Source organism: Oncorhynchus mykiss, chromosome 4 (genome assembly GCF_013265735.2).
Source record: "Oncorhynchus mykiss isolate Arlee chromosome 4, USDA_OmykA_1.1, whole genome shotgun sequence".
NCBI lineage: Eukaryota > Metazoa > Chordata > Actinopteri > Salmoniformes > Salmonidae > Oncorhynchus > Oncorhynchus mykiss.
Genome location: NC_048568.1, coordinates 38,193,917 through 38,213,674, shown reverse-complemented (window position 1 = coordinate 38,213,674; position 19,758 = coordinate 38,193,917). Strand labels below are relative to the sequence as shown.

Sequence of the window (19,758 nt, the reverse complement as noted above, 5' to 3'; positions counted from 1 at the left end):
ATGTGTGTGTATGTGTGTGCGTGTATGTGTGCGTGTGCGAGTGTGTATCACCTGAAGCCGCAGCAGGTAGTCCACTGTGCTGATGATAATGTTGACTGTCAACGTGTTTCCTGTTTGTGTTCTCAGGAAGTTTTGGAAATCTGCGGCGAAGAACACATTTCGATATTGGGATAACGTGGTTTGAGTGACGCTACTAATACTTTGTTTTACACACCAATTTATACAAGTTCTCACCCCCGTTGTGCCCCTCACAGAGCAGTTGTAAAAACCTGAAGAGATCCTTGGTGAAGTCATCATTCGTCAGCACTTTGGAACCTTCGGGAGGGGACATTAAGTAGGTGAAGAACACTCGCCATAACAACAACGGCTGAATTCCCGAGCAACTCTAGAGTTTTCACAATAATCTCATGATTTAGTAATGCATTATTTTAGGTGAAAGCCCGAGTTAGACTTTGCGGATATCCCGTTTGGATCGGGCACTCATCACTCTTAGACAGGCCGGTGGGCTAGCACAAATACAGATACTGCACCTCTTGGAAAACAAAGGTGCTATCGAGAACCTAAAAGGGTTCTTCTGCTGTCCCCATAGGAGAACCCTTTAAAGAACTGTTTTGGGTTTCAGGAAGAACCCCTTTGGGTTCAATGTATAACCCTTTCCACTGAGGTTTCTACATGGAACCCAAAACGGGTTCTACCTAGAACCAAAACGGGTTCTACCTAGAACCAAAAAGGGGTTCTACCTAGGACCAAAAAGGGGTTCTACCTAGGACCAAAAAAGGGTTCTACCTAGAACCAAAAAGGGTTCTCCATTTGGGGAAAGGCGAAGAACCCTCTTGGAAACCTTTTTTTTTTCTAAGAGTATGGGTCTGGGTCTGTGTTGCACACAACACCCTTGCTGCATCCAAAGTGCTGATTGTGAAAACTGAAATGAATATTGTGAAACACCAGGACATTTCAGGAAGCTGAAGGTTAGCCAGGTAACTTTCACATATAGCATCTAGTATAAGAACAAGACAAGAACACAGGGAACCCGTTTTTAAAGAAGATCATAACACAATGACGGAATGTTCTCCACTTAGAATCATCAAGCGATTCCAAGGTTCCATTTCACAGTACTTCACAATCTTGGGAATTCCAAGTACTTGAATACTGCATTCCATTTCTGGATCAGCTACGTCATCCACGTGAAAGTTAAACACAGCTTTGTGAAATAGGCCCCAAGTCCAAAGCACATCAAAGCTTTGCTTTAGCTGTGGACAAGTCTACAAATCATAACCTCTTAAAAGATGTTGATAGCCTGATAGGAGTATCAGTAGCAGAATGTAGATTAGTGATGTAGAGTTAGTAACATAAAGAAAAAGTTAACAACTACCACTAATAACAGGCATTTATAAAGTAAATGTAGAATTTGACATCTATATTTTATGCATGCATGTTGCATGAATGTACCTCCCTGTAGACCAGAGCAATGAGTTAATGCTTCCAGGTCATCAGGTCAATGAGGCAGGAGAGGTGAAGGTGAGAGAGGGACGATTATGAGCGGTTATGAGAGCATCTTTATTTACCCCGCTGACTGTTGACTGCCATCGATGAGTATTAATGATAGGAGAAGACAAGACAAAACACAACAAACAGACATAAGCAAGAGAAGACATAGAACTTCTTTTTTTTTTAAAGGAGAAGAGAAAAAAAAAGTTTAAAAGACAGATGTCTATAGGCCTCATTATGGGCGTGATGTTAAAATGAAGGTGTTTAGGGGAGAGTTATAAAGTGGTATGATATTTAGTGCGTATTTAGGATATTAGTGGAAAATAGTACAGTTAACCTATCAAAACGTAAAAATATACAGCAGGGAGAACTGGAGGATAAAGGAGTGTTATGTGTGTGGGATGAGGTGTGTTAGGAGAAAGTGTGTGTGTGTGTGTGTGTGGGATGAGGTGTGTTAGGAGAAAGTGTGTGTGTGTGTGTGTGTGGGATGAGGCGTGTTAGGAGAAAGTGTGTGTGTGTGGGATGAGGTGTGTTAGGAGAAAGTGTGTGTGTGTGTGGGATGAGGTGTGTTAGGAGAAAGTGTGTGTGTGTGGGATGAGGTGTGTTAGGAGAAAGTGTGTGTGTGTGTGTGGGATGAGGTGTGTTAGGAGAAAGTGTGTGTGTGTGTGGGATGAGGTGTGTTAGGAGAAAGTGTGTGTGTGTGGGATGAGGTGTGTTAGGAGAAAGTGTGTGTGTGTGTGTGGGATGAGGTGTGTTAGGAGAAAGTGTGTGTGTGTGTGTTAGGAGAAAGTGTTTGTGTGTGGGATGAGGTGTGTTAGGAGAAAGTGTGTGGGATGAGGTGTGTTAGGAGAAAGTGTGTGTGTGTGGGATGAGGTGTGTTAGGAGAACGTCTGTGTGTGTGTGTGGGTGTGGGATGAGGTGTGTTAGGAGAAAGTGTGTGTGTGGGGGGGATGAGGTGTGTTAGGAGAAAGTGTGTGTGTGTGTGTGGGATGAGGTGTGTTAGGAGAAAGTGTGTGTGTGTGGGATGAGGTGTGTTAGGAGAAAGTGTGTGTGTGTGTGTGGGATGAGGTGTGTTAGGAGAAAGTGTGTGTGTGTGTGTGGGATGAGGTGTGTTAGGAGAAAGTGTGTGTGTGTGTGATGAGGTGTGTGTGTGGTAATGTAGATGTGACCGAGAAGGCTTGTAATCAAGCTAATGCTGCACCATTCCACTACTTCAGGATGGAGGAAACCCCCCCTGCTTCCAATTTAGGAGTAAAAATATATCTTGGAAAGGCTTTTAGTGCTTGTAGGGTATTTGTACGCAACCTGACAACATGGGGAGTGTTGATGTGAGTGTTGAATCAGAACCTGACAACATGGGGAGTGTAGATGTGAGTGTTGAATCAGAACCTGACAACATGGGGAGTGTAGATGTGAGTGTTGAATCAGAACCTGACAACATGGGGAGTGTAGATGTGAGTGTTGAATCAGAACCTGACAACATGGGGAGTGTAGATGTGAGTGTTGAATCAGAACCTGACAACATGGGGAGTGTAGATGTGAGTGTTGAATCAGAACCTGACAACATGGGGAGTGTAGATGTGAGTGTTTTATCAGAACCTGACAACATGGGGAGTGTAGATGTGAGTGTTGAATCAGAACCTGACAACATGGGGAGTGTAGATGTGAGTGTTTTATCAGAACCTGACAACATGGGGAGTGTAGATGTGAGTGTTGAATCAGAACCTGACAACATGGGGAGTGTAGATGTGAGTGTTTTATCAGAACCTGACAACATGGGGAGTGTAGATGTGAGTGTTGAATCAGAACCTGACAACATGGGGAGTGTAGATGTGAGTGTTGAATCAGAACCTGACAACATGGGGAGTGTAGATGTGAGTGTTGAATCAGAACCTGACAACATGGGGAGTGTAGATGTGAGTGTTGAATCAGAACCTGACAACATGGGGAGTGTAGATGTGAGTGTTGAATCAGAACCTGACAACATGGGGAGTGTAGATGTGAGTGTTGAATCAGAACCTGACAACATGGGGAGTGTAGATGTGAGTGTTTTATCAGAACCTGACAACATGGGGAGTGTAGATGTGAGTGTTGAATCAGAACCTGACAACATGGGGAGTGTAGATAACTACTGCACTTTTGAACAGCTTAGATTCCTAAACCTGATGAAACTACTGAACAGCTTAGATTCCTAAACCTGATGAAACTACTGAACAGCTTAGATTCCTAAACCTGATGAAACTACTGAACAGCTTAGCTTCCTAAACCTGATGAAACTACCGAACAGCTTAGATTCCTAAACCTGATGAAACTACTGAACAGCTTAGATTCCTAAACCTGATGAAACTACTGAACAGCTTAGATTCCTAAACCTGATGAAACTACTGAACAGCTTAGATTCCTAAACCTGATGAAACTACTGAACAGCTTAGATTCCTAAACCTGATGAAACTACTGAACAGCTTAGCTTCCTAAACCTGATGAAACTACCGAACAGCTTAGATTCCTAAACCTGATGAAACTACTGAACAGCTTAGATTCCTAAACCTGATGAAACTACTGAACAGCTTAGATTCCTAAACCTGATGAAACTACTGAACAGCTTAGATTCCTAAACCTGATGAAACATTTGTTCAGAGATGTCACTACTTATTCATTCAGGTGAGTGACATTCATCCTGTATAACACATAGCGGGGTTGGGGGTTCAGTTACGGTTCAATTCAGGAAACGTAACTATATACTTCAACACTTTTTAATTAGGATTTTGGTTTACTTTCTGAATCTAAATGGAATTGACCCCAACACTGATATATAGGTATCATGCCACGAGGCCTTGCAGCCCTGATGACGGTCTGGACAACAACAGGTTAATCACATGGATCCTGACTCTACCACTACTGCAACACAAGCAGTAAAAACAACTTACACCAAAAATATCAAACATACAAGGTCAAATGCAATTTGATTTAATATTACTGTAGCTAGGGGAATTTTTTTCTGAAGATTATTTGATATTACTGTATCTAGGGGACATTCTTTCTGAAGATAATCTGATATTACTGTAGCTAGGGGGCATTCTTTCTGAAGATAATCTGATATTACTGTAGCTAGGGGCATTCTTTCTGTAGATAATCTGATATTACTGTAGCTAGGGGGCATTCTTTCTGAAGATAATCTGATATTACTGTAGCTAGGGGGCATTCTTTCTGAAGATTATTTGATATTACTGTAGCTAGGGGGCATTCTTTCTGAAGATAATCTGATATTACTGTAGCTAGGGGCATTCTTTCTGAAGATTATTTGATATTACTTTAGCTAGGGGCATTCTTTCTGTAGATAATCTGATATTACTGTAGCTAGGGGGCATTCTTTCTGTAGATAATCTGATATTACTGTAGCTAGGGGGCATTCTTTCTGAAGATAATCTGATATTACTGTAGCTAGGGGCATTCTTTCTGTAGATAATCTGATATTACTGTAGCTAGGGGGCATTCTTTCTGAAGATAATCTGATATTACTGTAGCTAGGGGGCATTCTTTCTGAAGATTATTTGATATTACTGTAGCTAGGGGGCATTCTTTCTGAAGATTATTTGATATTACTTTAGCTAGGGGCATTCTTTCTGTAGATAATCTGATATTACTGTAGCTAGGGGCATTCTTTCTGAAGATAATCTGATATTACTGTAGCTAGGGGCATTCTTTCTGAAGATTATTTGATATTACTGTAGCTATGGGCATTCTTTCTGAAGATAATTTGATATTACTGTAGCTATGGGCATTCTTTCTGACGATAATCTGATATTACTGTAGCTAGGGGGCATTCTTTCTGTAGATAATCTGATATTACTGTAGCTAGGGTCATTCTTTCTGAAGATAATTTGACACGAACATGTAAAACACGGCAGCGAGAGATAAGACAAATGTCATGCTTCAGCATTAGCCATTTGGAAGGAGGTTGCTGATTGGCTGAGCAGTAAGTGAAATCTGTGCGTGTTGATCCCTGAAGTTTTAGATTCTCTGAGTAAAGATACTCTAAGACAGCAGCTACAACAGCTCTTGAACCTATTGCTGAGAAGAAAAGGAGAAAAAAGAAGCTCAACATGTTTTCTACGTAAAGATACTCCAAGTGTGAAACAGCAACCAAGCGAGCGAGACAACTCTGGGAACCTACAACTCTGGGAACCTACAACTCTTGGAACCTACAACTCTCGGAACCTACAACTCTCGGAACCTACAACTCTCGGAACCTACAACTCTTGGAACCTACAACTCTTGGAACCTACAACTCTTGGATCTCTACGGCTGAAGGGAAAAGGGAAAAATAATAAAACTACAATTGAACACTGAAATGTTAAAATACTTATTAAAGCTATGGGGTAGTACATCAGTTGGCCATCATTTCTCTTGACTTACAGGATCCTTCATCTGTCACCATCCCCAGACCTTCTGCTTTGTTCTGTCTCTCAAAGGCATTTAAGTCCAGGACACTGTAAAGGGTATGGAGATAAGACACACTGTGAAAGAGAGAAATAGTCCTCCAGGGATAAAGAATAAGAATGACATAAACCGTGGTCATAGGGACTACGAGGGTCCCTTCATCATGTCCTTGGGTATAATCAACATGCTTATCGATAAGTTACAATATTTTAATTGATCAAAAGTCTATTATCATTCCCAGGCAGTTCCCAGACGAGATCTGTCCTCTGGATTATTTGGGTAGCGTAGTCACGGTTACCTGCAGGACTGCATGAGGCCTGACAAACTCTTGAAAAAGCCTGCATCTCTTTTCTCTTTCAGATAATCCAGCATTTTCTGCAAAACAATGGAAAGTAAAACTAGCTTGTTTTCATGCACAGAAACTCTTGGTAAAATGTGATGATGTAATACATCTCTGGTAATTTTTTTATTTTACCTTTATTTAATAAGAACAAATTAGTTAATAGTTAATAAGAACAAATTCTTATTTTCAATGACGGCCTAGGAACAGTGGGTTAACTGCCTGTTCAGGGGCAGAACGACAGATTTGTACCTTGTCAGCTCGGGGATTTGAACTTGCAACCTTTCGGTTACTAGTCCAACACTCTAACCACTAGGCTACCCTGCCGCCCCTAATGATGTGTAACATACACAGTACTACATCTCTGGTAATGATGTGTAACATACACAGTAATACATACATCTCTGGTATTGATGTGTAACATACACAGTAATACATCTCAGGTAATGTAATGTAGTCTATCTAACCTGCTGGACCAGCACGTTGCCTCCGTTGAGGATGGAGATGCCCAGTTTGAGGGTGCAGGTCACCATAGGACCTAGTCGACCTGGGGACAAAAGAGGAGTAGACTGACTGTGTAGTACACAAGGCTCTGAAGTTTCACCTGTACTGTAGATAAAGAACATCCTCACCTGTACTGTAGATAAAGAACATCCTCACCTTTACTGTAGATAAAGAACATCCTCACCTGTACTGTAGATAAAGAACATCCTCACCTGTACTGTAGATAAAGAACATCCTCACCTGTACTGTAGATAAAGAACATCCTCACCTGTACTGTAGATAAAGAACATCCTCACCTGGACTGTAGATAAAGAACATCCTCACCTGTACTGTAGATAAAGAACATCCTCACCTTTACTGTAGATAAAGAACATCCTCACCTGTACTGTAGATAAAGAACATCCTCACCTGTACTGTAGATAAAGAACATCCTCACCTGTACTGTAGATAAAGAACATCCTCACCTGTACTGTAGATAAAGAACATCCTCACCTGGACTGTAGATAAAGAACATCCTCACCTGTACTGTAGATAAAGAACATCCTCACCTGTACTGTAGATAAAGAACATCCTCACCTCTACTGTAGATACATAACATCCTCACCTCTACTGTAGATAAAGAACATCCTCACCTCTACTGTAGATACAGAACATCCTCACCTGTACTGTAGATAAAGAACACCCTCACCTGTACTGTAGATAAAGAACATCCTCACCTGGACTGTAGATAAAGAACATCCTCACCTCTACTGTAGATAAAGAACATCCTCACCTGTACTGTAGATAAAGAACACCCTCACCTGTACTGTAGATAAAGAACATCCTCACCTGTACTGTAGATAAAGAACACCCTCACCTGTACTGTAGATAAAGAACATCCTCACCTGTACTGTAGATAAAGAACATCCTCACCTTTACTGTAGATAAAGAACATCCTCACCTGTACTGTAGATACAGAACATCCTCACCTTTACTGTAGATAAAGAACATCCTCACCTTTACTGTAGATAAAGAACATCCTCACCTGTACTGTAGATAAAGAACATCCTCACCTTTACTGGCGCTGATCATCTGTAGCACCATCTCAGCAGCCCCACGGGCGTGGAGCCTGGCCTGCTGGTACAAGATCTTCTGTTTCTCCATCTCCTTCTCCTGTGGGCACAACGTGGAATGGCAGATAATTTAATGATCAAACGCAAATAAAAGCCGAACTCTCTACAGCAGTCAGCCGTAGTCGCTGTTCATTAAAAAACGGTCCTCATAGTTCACACGTCGATTGTCTATAATCCTGAGGGGTTAAAATACACAATCAAACATAATCTCAGAGAGACATTTCACAGGAAAGTGACAACATCAACGGTCTTACAGCTCCTGGATACAAAAGGACAAAGCTGATGTATAAAAGATACAGTACTGAAAGGTTGAATGGAACATGGTTGTCACAGCGACGATGACATTTCAACCATTGGCTGGTCTTTGTCAGCTGACACCGTAGACATGGGAAGTTATCAGTTGTAGCCAGTGCTGTTGATTAAAATCCTGTCTCATCTCGGTCTCATCATCCACAAGTCAGATATTTATCAAGGCTAAAAGGCACAGACTGGGTTCAGACAGATTCAGACTGGGTTCAGACTGGGTTCAGACAGATTCAGACTGGGTTCAGACTGGGTTCAGACTGGGTTCAGACTGGGTTCAGACTGGGTTCAGACAGATTCAGATTGGGTTCAGACTGGGTTCAGACAGATTTGATTAAAAAGTATCTAAGGCTTTAAGCCTGGGGGTTAGTGATACAAGGACAGACAGGTTCAGACTGGGTTCAGACTGGGTTCAGACTGGGTTCAGACAGATTCAGACTGGGCTCAGACTGGGTTCAGAGTGGGTTCAGACTGGGTTCAGACTGGGTTCAGACAGATTCAGATTGGGTTCAGACTGGGTTCAGACAGATTTGATTAAAAAGTATCTAAGGCTTTAAGCCTGGGGGTTAGTGATACAAGGACAGACAGGTTGAAACCTCAAATGTCTTCTCTTTCCCCTCTTCCTCTTCTTCCTCCTCTTCATCCTCTGCACAACTCTGAGGAGATAGAGGAGGAACATGTTATAGTTAGGACAACTGTGCATTAACTGATTATTATTTTTATTTTTATTTAACTCGGAAAGTCAGTTAAGAACACATTCTTATTTTCAATGACGACCTAGGAACAGTGGGTCAACTGCCTTGTTCAGGGGCAGAACGACAGATGTTTACCTTGTCAGCTCGGGGATTCGATTAGGAACCCACTACTTCAGTCGGATTATGAAAGTATGTGTTTACACAGGCAGCCCAGTTCTGATCTTTTGCCACTAATTGAACTTTTGACCAATCAGATCAGATGTTTTGCCAATAGTTGGGCAACAGATCAGAACTGGGCTGCCTATGTAAACGCAGCCAAAGTGTGCTCAAATTTTCAGTTGCGTACCTTTGCCATCATGTCTGCATACGCAATATATAACGGATCTTCTTCCAAGAAGCTGGAGAGAATAACATATTATCCAATCATTATCATGACTTGTATCAGGTTTGTAAAGTAAATAACACAAATAAGTTAAGATCACACAATTCTTTGTATTTAAGTAAGATTTTATAAAACACTTGTTCACTAGGTTGATTGATTAATTGATCGATTGAGTGATTGGTTGATTGACTCAATGTCAAAATAAAAGGTTAAATAAAAAACATTGGTTGATTGCAGTGATGTAAAGTACTTAAGTTTTAAATACTTTAAAGTACTACTTAAGTAGTTTTTTTGGGTATCTGTACTTTACTATTTATATTTTTGACAACTTTGACTTTTACTTCACTACATTCCTAAAGAAAATGATGTACTTTTTACTCCATACATTTTCCCTGACAGCCAAAAGTACTCTTTACATTTTGAATGATTACTGTAGCAGGACAGAAAAGTGTCCAATTCGCACATTTACCAAGAGAATATCCCTGGTCATCCCTACTGCCACTGATCTGGTGGACTCACTAAACACAAATGCTCTGTTTGTAAATGATGTCTGAGTGTTGGAGTGTGACCCTGGCTATCTGTAAATAAATAAAAAAACAAGAAAATTCTGTGGGAATTTTAAATTATTCGTACTTTTACTTTTAATAAGTATATTTAAACAAATACATTTAGTTTTGATACTTAAGTATATTTAAAACCAAATACTTTAAAACTTTTACTGTAGTAGTATTTTACTGGGTAACTGTCATTTTCCTGGAGCCATTTTCTACTAAGGTATCTTTACTTTTAGTCAAGTATAAGTATTGTGTACTTTCTCCACCACTGATTGATTGGTCATTCCCTCCTACCTTCTCTCTGTGAGGGCGTTGTGGCTGAAGTGAAGGATAAGCTGATGAAGAGGGTCTGGCTGGATCTCAACCTCCTCCTCTTCCTCCTCCTCCACGATCTTCATTGGGGTTTTCTACACAGACATCCCGCAAGAGACAGGGGTTAGCTCTGTTCTGAACCTGGCCTTTCCACTAGAGACTACACCCTGCTGGTTAAATACAGGGGTTATCTCTGTTCCTAACCTGGCCTTTCCACTAGAGACTACACCCTGCTGGTTAAATACAGGGGTTATCTCTGTTCCTAACCTGGCCTTTCCACTAGAGACTACACCCTGCTGGTTAAATACAGGGGTTATCTCTGTTCCTAACCTGGCCTTTCCACTAGAGACTACACCCTGCTGGTTAAATACAGGGGTTATCTCTGTTCCTAACCTGGCCTTTCCACTAGAGACTACACCCTGCTGGTTAAATACAGGGGTTCTCTCTGTTCCTAACCTGGCTTTTCCACTAGAGACTACACCCTGCTGGCTAAATACAGGGGTTATCTCTGTTCCTAACCTGGTCTTTCCACTAGAGACTACACCCTGCTGGTTAAATACAGGGGTTATCTCTGTTCCTAACCTGGTCTTTCCACTAGAGACTACACCCTGCTGGCTAAACCATGTTATTTACTCACCACTCAACATTGATCACATTATTACATTAGTAATTGAAGCGTAGCTTCAAGCCATGACCTTTTTTTGGACGACTTCCAACGTTTCTGAACTCTGAGTCAGAGAGGTTGGCTAATGGGTTGTTTAACACGCCATGCATGATCATGCCCATTATAGTCACACTGTTTATGGAGCATCCCATGCTAGCATGCTCAGATGAGGCCTGCAAGGGTGGTAGTGATCCGGATTTTTACTGATGATTGTATCCGTGAGAAGGACAGGATAGGGACACTGTCAAATGAATGGACCAGAGTATTTTTTCAGTATGGCACATCGTAGGAAAACCTTTTTGAAAACAAAACTGTGTTCTAAGTACGGGGAATTCCTCTCCTTTTCACTCAGTTTCAAAATGTTGTCTTCCTACTGAACAAGACCCATCACTGACAAAGCAGTATCAGTGTTAGAGAGGTCAACGATGAGTATAATGTCAAAATATGTTCGTTACTCACCAAATATGTACTTCCAGGAAATGTCTAAATAAAACTGTACAAGCAATCTAACATTTGCCTATTTGGCAGCTCAAATGTATTGAGTTGGTGTAGACTTCCGAACCGTACAGTATGGCAGCCATAAGTGATTTACATTGGAGGTGCCGAATAGGCATTTTTTCTATTACATGCTTCATTTAGACCTGTTTTTGGAAGCACATACCGGCCGTAAACGGGAGTAAATGAAGACTGTTGCTCAGTAAACGAACGTATTCTGACATTATCAAGCTTGCAGAGCTGTCTAATTGGGAGTTTGAATCATCGGAGATTGCTGGGAGTTAAAGAGCAGACCTGTCATACTCACCGTCTCCATCACACAGATACTTGGCCAGCAGACTATTATAGTCCAACAGATGCTGCACTACTAAATAAAGTGTGCGGACAATGATGATGATGATGATGATGATGATGAATGACGTGGTGTTACATCGTGGCCTGCTCATTGTACATTCTTCCCCCGTGTCGTGTTTTATGACATTATGCAGCACTGTATAAATATGTCTATCTATCCTTACAGCCGTACGTACAACTATATATTTACAGTGAGATCAATGACATGTTCGATACTTGTCACAACTCTGCATGAATCCAGACTGAGATGTGCGCGAGCATGCTACCCGAAGACTTCACTTGATCACGTCAACATCAATCACTACAGACTTACAGTTACAGCAGAGACCGCACCGTACAACATCTAAATGGTCGACGTCAGACATCAAACATTTAACACCTATTGAGGGCTTTAGCCGCCCCTCTTACCACAGTAGTAGTAGTAGTAGTAGTGGTGAGATAGCCCATGCCGTAGCCTGTTTTTCTAGCCACGTGCTTTGCTGCGGAGACAGAGCCATTGCTGCCACTGAGTCTCCTGAGGTTGAGCCTGTCATGTCTGTCAAGGCTCTGCCGGTAGCGAGCCACAAAGCTAGAGAGAGCGCGGGGGCCTCGGGAACCTCTGGGGGCCCAAGTCGAGGTCCCCGGACCCAGGCGGACCGGGAAGCGATCCCGATCCCGAAGTTGGACGGCGGGCATCGTGCTCAAGAGGCTGTCGGCGAAGAGGGCGGGTAGGGGTGCGGTGCCAACACAGGGCACAGGGGGCAAGGCTGAGGCTAGGGCTGAGGTGGTGGCAGACACCATCGCAACATGCCCAGTACTTACTGCTAGGTCCTGCACTAGCTTCTCCTCAAAGGAGTACTCCTCTGTCTCTATCCATAGTCTCACATAGCCCAACACGAAGAGATTAATAGAACGATGCCTAGGGAAGGAGGGAGGAGAGGAGGAGGAGAGGAGAGGGAGAAGGGGAGTGGAAGATGGGAGAATGAGATTAAGGTGTGTCCAAGTAGATTTTGGAAGAGGGAGGAGTAAGGAAGAGGAGATGTGAGGGTGTAACAGGAAGGAAGAGCATTCCAGGGTGGTGATTGGTCGATATGGGAGCTGGCTCTTCTGACTGGTCATCCTTGATGGCTTAATTAGCATACAGAAACTGGCTGAGGATGTGGTTAAAATGATATCTAAAAACACTGAACACTGTATTCAAATATTATTTCAGTTAATAAATGATACATAAAGCTAAAAAAAATACATTCATAATGTTACTCAAATCACATGAGACAAAACATTCCACGATTCTAAGACATAATGACAGTGATGCTTCCTAAATGCTTCCTGGATTGCTCATTGATTGACCACTGATTGGCTGTTAGCTGAGGCTGACCAATCAGAATCAACAGTGCAGTAAACTGGAGGTAGGTTGTGGTAGGTGCAGTAGGTAGGTGGTGTTGACTGTTCGGTCAGCCCACAGTCTGGAGGATAAGATGGAGAGGGGAGAGATGAAGCATTCACCTAGCCTGGGTGCCAGTCTGTTTGCCATGACAATTCCACGAGGAGTTGGCAAGAGAACAGCAACAGACTAACACTCAGGCTAGCATTCAGCCTGGACGTCTCACATTACCGTTAATACGGAGAACAGGCGGTCAAAATTTGATTCAGCGAACGCCTTTTCCAGCCAAACGTACCGATAGCCGTTCAGGAAGTAATTGTTAATTTTGTATCTGAGGAAAAAGGTGTTGAAGGCGATGTGCAACAGAGAGAAATAACAGAGAGGAAGGACAAGGTTAGGGAGGTGGAGAGGGAGATAGTTACAGCATGCCACCAACTTCACCGAGAGATAACAGAGATACAGGACTGGAACGTCACGTTTGATTTGATGGAGACAATAGCACCATGTATGACGACTGAGGACTTGTTTTCTGGGGATAGTTGTTGTCACAGCCACAAAGTCTCAGACTCATATTCCTTTTACGTATCTCATTTAGTTGACAGAGACAATTTAGGCCTCCAGTTTTTCCATCAGGGTACCTCTAATTGTCCTGAGTCGTATGTAAGTTTGATAGAAGCCTGTCTTACCTGGGGAGGTTGTAGAGAGGAGCCATACGGAAGCAGGCCACCACGGCACGTTTACGCTGTTTGGACAGCAGCTTCTGAAACACACACTTCTTCATCCTCAGAGGCTGCTCCACCTAGAGGGCACAACATTACGTCTCAAAACATGACGTCTTATGGACATTACGTCTCAAAACATGACGTCTTACGGACATTATGTCTCAAAACATGACGTCTTACGGACATTATGTCTTATGGACATTACGTCTCAAAACATTACGTCTCAAAACATGACGTCTCAAAACATTACGTCTTATGGACATTACGTCTTATGGACATTACGTCTCAAAACATTACGTCTCAAAACATTACGTCTTATGGACATTACGTCTTATGGACATTACGTCTTATGGACATTACATCTCAAAACATTACGTCTCAAAACATTACGTCTCAAAACATTACGTCTCAAAACATTACGTCTCAAAACATTACGTCTTATGGACATTACGTCTTATGGACATTACGTCTCAAAACATTACGTCTCAAAACATTACGTCTCAAAACATTACGTCTTATGGACATTACGTCTCAAAACATTACGTCTCAAAACATTACGTCTCAAAACATTACGTCTCAAAACATTACTTCTTATGGACATTACGTCTTATGGACATTACGTCTCAAAACATTACGTCTTATGGACATTACGTCTTATGGACATTACGTCTCAAAACATTACGTCTTATGGACATTACGTCTTATGGACATTACGTCTCAAAACATTACGTCTCAAAACATTACGTCTTATGGACATTACGTCTCAAAACATTACGTCTTATGGACATTATGTCTTAAAACATTACGTCTCAAAACATTATGAACTTATGGACATTACGTCTCAAAACATTACGTCTCAAAACATTACGTCTTAAAACATTACGTCTCAAAACATTATGAACTTATGGACATTACGTCTCAAAACATTACGTCTCAAAACATTACGTCTTAAAACATTACGTCTCAAAACATTACGTCTTATGGACATTACGTCTCAAAACATTACGTCTCAAAACATTACGTCTCAAAACATTACGTCTCAAAACATTATGAACTTATGGACATTACGTCTCAAAACATTACGTCTCAAAACATTACGTCTTAAAACATTACGTCTCAAAACATTACGTCTTATGGACATTACGTCTCAAAACATTACGTCTCAAAACATTACGTCTCAAAACATTATGTCTTATGGACATTACGTCTCAAAACATTACGTCTCAAAACATTACGTCTCAAAACATTACGTCTCAAAACATTATGTCTTATGGACATTACGTCTCAAAACATTACGTCTCAAAACATTACGTCTCAAAACATTATGTCTTATGGACATTACGTCTCAAAACATTACGTCTTATGGACATTACGTCTCAAAACATTACGTCTTAAAACATTACGTCTCAAAACATTACGTCTTATGGACATTACGTCTTATGGACATTACGTCTCAAAACATTACGAACTTATTGACATTACGTCTCAAAACATTACGTCTCAAAACATTACGTCTCAAAACATTACGTCTTATGGACATTACGTCTTATGGACATTACGTCTCAAAACATTACGAACTTATGGACATTACGTCTCAAAACATTACGTCTCAAAACATTACGTCTCAAAACATTACGAACTTATGGACATTACGTCTCAAAACATTACGTCTCAAAACATTACGTCTCAAAACATTACGTCTCAAAACATTACGTCTTATTGACATTACGTCTCAAAACATTATGTCTTATGGACAATACGTCTTATGGACATTACGTCTCAAAACATTACGTCTTATGGACATTACGTCTTATGGACATTACGTCTCAAAACATTACGTCTTATGGACATTACGTCTTATGGACATTACGTCTCAAAACATTACGTCTCAAAACATTACGTCTTATGGACATTACGTCTCAAAACATTACGTCTCAAAACATTATGAACTTATGGACATTACGTCTCAAAACATTACGTCTCAAAACATTACGTCTTAAAACATTACGTCTCAAAACATTACGTCTTATGGACATTACGTCTCAAAACATTACGTCTCAAAACATTACGTCTCAAAACATTACGTCTTAAAACATTACGTCTCAAAACATTACGTCTTATGGACATTACGTCTCAAAACATTACGTCTCAAAACATTACGTCTCAAAACATTACGTCTCAAAACATTATGAACTTATGGACATTACGTCTCAAAACATTACGTCTCAAAACATTACGTCTTAAAACATTACGTCTCAAAACATTACGTCTTATGGACATTACGTCTCAAAACATTACGTCTCAAAACATTACGTCTCAAAACATTACGTCTCAAAACATTATGTCTTATGGACATTACGTCTCAAAACATTACGTCTCAAAACATTGCGTCTCAAAACATTACGTCTCAAAACATTATGTCTTATGGACATTACGTCTCAAAACATTACGTCTCAAAACATTACGTCTCAAAACATTATGTCTTATGGACATTACGTCTCAAAACATTACGTCTTATGGACATTACGTCTCAAAACATTACGTCTTAAAACATTACGTCTCAAAACATTACGTCTTATGGACATTACGTCTTATGGACATTACGTCTCAAAACATTACGAACTTATTGACATTACGTCTCAAAACATTACGTCTCAAAACATTACGTCTCAAAACATTACGTCTTATGGACATTACGTCTTATGGACATTACGTCTCAAAACATTACGAACTTATGGACATTACGTCTCAAAACATTACGTCTCAAAACATTACGTCTCAAAACATTACGTCTCAAAACATTACGAACTTATGGACATTACGTCTCAAAACATTACGTCTCAAAACATTACGTCTCAAAACATTACGTCTCAAAACATTACGTCTTATTGACATTACGTCTCAAAACATTACGTCTTATGGACATTACGTCTCAAGACATTACGTCTTAAAACATTACGTCTCAAAACATTACGTCTTATGGACATTACGTCTTATGGACATTACGTCTCAAAACATTACGAACTTATGGACATTACGTCTCAAAACATTACGTCTCAAAACATTACGTCTCAAAACATTACGTCTCAAAACATTATGAACTTATGGACATTACGTCTCAAAACATTACGTCTCAAAACATTACGTCTCAAAACATTACGTCTCAAAACATTACGTCTTATGGACATTACGTCTCAAAACATTACGTCTTATGGACATTACGTCTTATGGACATTACGTCTCAAAACATTACGAACTTATGGACATTACGTCTTATGGACATTACGTCTCAAAACATTACGTCTTAAAACATTACGTCTCAAAACGTTACGTCTTATGGACATTACGTCTCAAAACATTACGTCTCAAAACATTACGTCTTATGGACATTATGTCTTAAAACATTACGTCTCAAAACATTACGTCTCAAAACATTACGTCTTATGGACATTATGTCTTAAAACATTACGTCTCAAAACATTACGTCTCAAAACATTACGTCTCAAAACATTACGTCTTATGGACATTACGTCTTATGGACATTACGTCTCAAAACATTACGTCTTATGGACATTACGTCTTATGGACATTACGTCTCAAAACATTACGTCTTATGGACATTACGTCTTATGGACATTACGTCTCAAAACATTACGTCTCAAAACATTACGTCTTATGGACATTACGTCTCAAAACATTACGTCTTAAAACATTACGTCTCAAAACGTTACGTCTTATGGACATTACGTCTCAAAACATTACGTCTCAAAACATTACGTCTTATGGACATTATGTCTTAAAACATTACGTCTCAAAACATTACGTCTCAAAACATTACGTCTTATGGACATTATGTCTTAAAACATTACGTCTCAAAACATTACGTCTCAAAACATTACGTCTCAAAACATTACGTCTTATGGACATTACGTCTTATGGACATTACGTCTCAAAACATTACGTCTTATGGACATTACGTCTTATGGACATTACGTCTCAAAACATTACGTCTTATGGACATTACGTCTTATGGACATTACGTCTCAAAACATTACGTCTCAAAACATTACGTCTTATGGACATTACGTCTCAAAACATTACGTCTTATGGACATTACGTCTTATGGACATTACGTCTCAAAACATTACGAACTTATGGACATTACGTCTCAAAACATTACGTCTTATGGACATTACGTCTTATGGACATTACGTCTCAAAACATTACGAACTTATGGACATTACGTCTTATGGACATTACGTCTCAAAACATTACGTCTTAAAACATTACGTCTCAAAACGTTACGTCTTATGGACATTACGTCTCAAAACATTACGTCTCAAAACATTACGTCTTATGGACATTATGTCTTAAAACATTACGTCTCAAAACATTACGTCTCAAAACATTACGTCTTATGGACATTATGTCTTAAAACATTACGTCTCAAAACATTACGTCTCAAAACATTACGTCTCAAAACATTACGTCTTATGGACATTACGTCTCAAAACATTACGTCTTATGGACATTACGTCTTATGGACATTACGTCTCAAAACATTACGTCTTATGGACATTACGTCTTATGGACATTACGTCTCAAAACATTACGTCTCAAAACATTACGTCTTATGGACATTACGTCTCAAAACATTACGTCTTATGGACATTACGTCTTATGGACATTACGTCTCAAAACATTACGAACTTATGGACATTACGTCTCAAAACATTACGTCTCAAAACATTACGTCTCAAAACATTACGTCTCAAAACATTACGAACTTATGGACATTACGTCTCAAAACATTACGTCTCAAAACATTACGTCTCAAAACATTACGTCTTATTGACATTACGTCTCAAAACATTACGTCTTATGGACATTACGTCTCAAGACATTACGTCTTAAAACATTACGTCTCAAAACATTACGTCTTATGGACATTACGTCTTATGGACATTACGTCTCAAAACATTACGAACTTATGGACATTACGTCTCAAAACATTACGTCTCAAAACATTACGTCTCAAAACATTACGTCTCAAAACATTATGAACTTATGGACATTACGTCTCAAAACATTACGTCTCAAAACATTACGTCTCAAAACATTACGTCTCAAAACATTACGTCTTATGGACATTACGTCTCAAAACATTACGTCTTATGGACATTACGTCTTATGGACATTACGTCTCAAAACATTACGAACTTATGGACATTACGTCTCAAAACATTACGTCTCAAAACATTACGTCTCAAAACATTACGTCTCAAAACATTACGAACTTATGGACATTACGTCTCAAAACATTACGTCTCAAAACATTACGTCTCAAAACATTACGTCTCAAAACATTACGTCTTATTGACATTACGTCTCAAAACATTACGTCTTATGGACATTACGTCTCAAGACATTACGTCTTAAAACATTACGTCTCAAAACATTACGTCTTATGGACATTACGTCTTATGGACATTACGTCTCAAAACATTACGAACTTATGGACATTACGTCTCCAAACATTACGTCTCAAAACATTACGTCTCAAAACATTACGTCTCAAAACATTATGAACTTATGGACATTACGTCTCAAAACATTACGTCTCAAAACATTACGTCTCAAAACATTACGTCTTATGGACATTACGTCTCAAAACATTACGTCTTATGGACATTACGTCTTATGGACATTACGTCTCAAAACATTACGAACTTATGGACATTACGTCTTATGGACATTACGTCTCAAAACATTACGTCTTAAAACATTACGTCTCAAAACGTTACGTCTTATGGACATTACGTCTCAAAACATTACGTCTCAAAACATTACGTCTTATGGACATTATGTCTTAAAACATTACGTCTCAAAACATTACGTCTCAAAACATTACGTCTTATGGACATTATGTCTTAAAACATTACGTCTCAAAACATTACGTCTCAAAACATTACGTCTCAAAACATTACGTCTCAAAACATTACGTCTTATGGACATTACGTCTTATGGACA

The 19,758-nt window shown here is 39.8% G+C and overlaps 1 protein-coding gene across 1 annotated transcript in view; it reads right to left on the bottom strand.

The window, feature by feature from the left end:
- LOC110521100 (ryanodine receptor 3-like) overlaps positions 1–19,758 on the bottom strand; it is a 264,957-nt gene that overhangs the window by 21,004 nt on the left and 224,195 nt on the right. The window contains exons 79-89 of the mRNA XM_036976224.1: positions 13,693–13,805; positions 12,445–12,541; positions 10,113–10,225; positions 9,229–9,280; positions 8,784–8,843; positions 7,825–7,924; positions 6,736–6,815; positions 6,227–6,303; positions 5,905–5,978; positions 235–315; positions 52–140 (exon numbers count right to left, since the gene is read on the bottom strand). Of these exons, the coding sequence (XP_036832119.1) occupies positions 52–140; positions 235–315; positions 5,905–5,978; positions 6,227–6,303; positions 6,736–6,815; positions 7,825–7,924; positions 8,784–8,843; positions 9,229–9,280; positions 10,113–10,225; positions 12,445–12,541; positions 13,693–13,805 (936 nt within the window). The remainder of the gene's footprint in view (positions 1–51; positions 141–234; positions 316–5,904; positions 5,979–6,226; positions 6,304–6,735; positions 6,816–7,824; positions 7,925–8,783; positions 8,844–9,228; positions 9,281–10,112; positions 10,226–12,444; positions 12,542–13,692; positions 13,806–19,758) is intronic.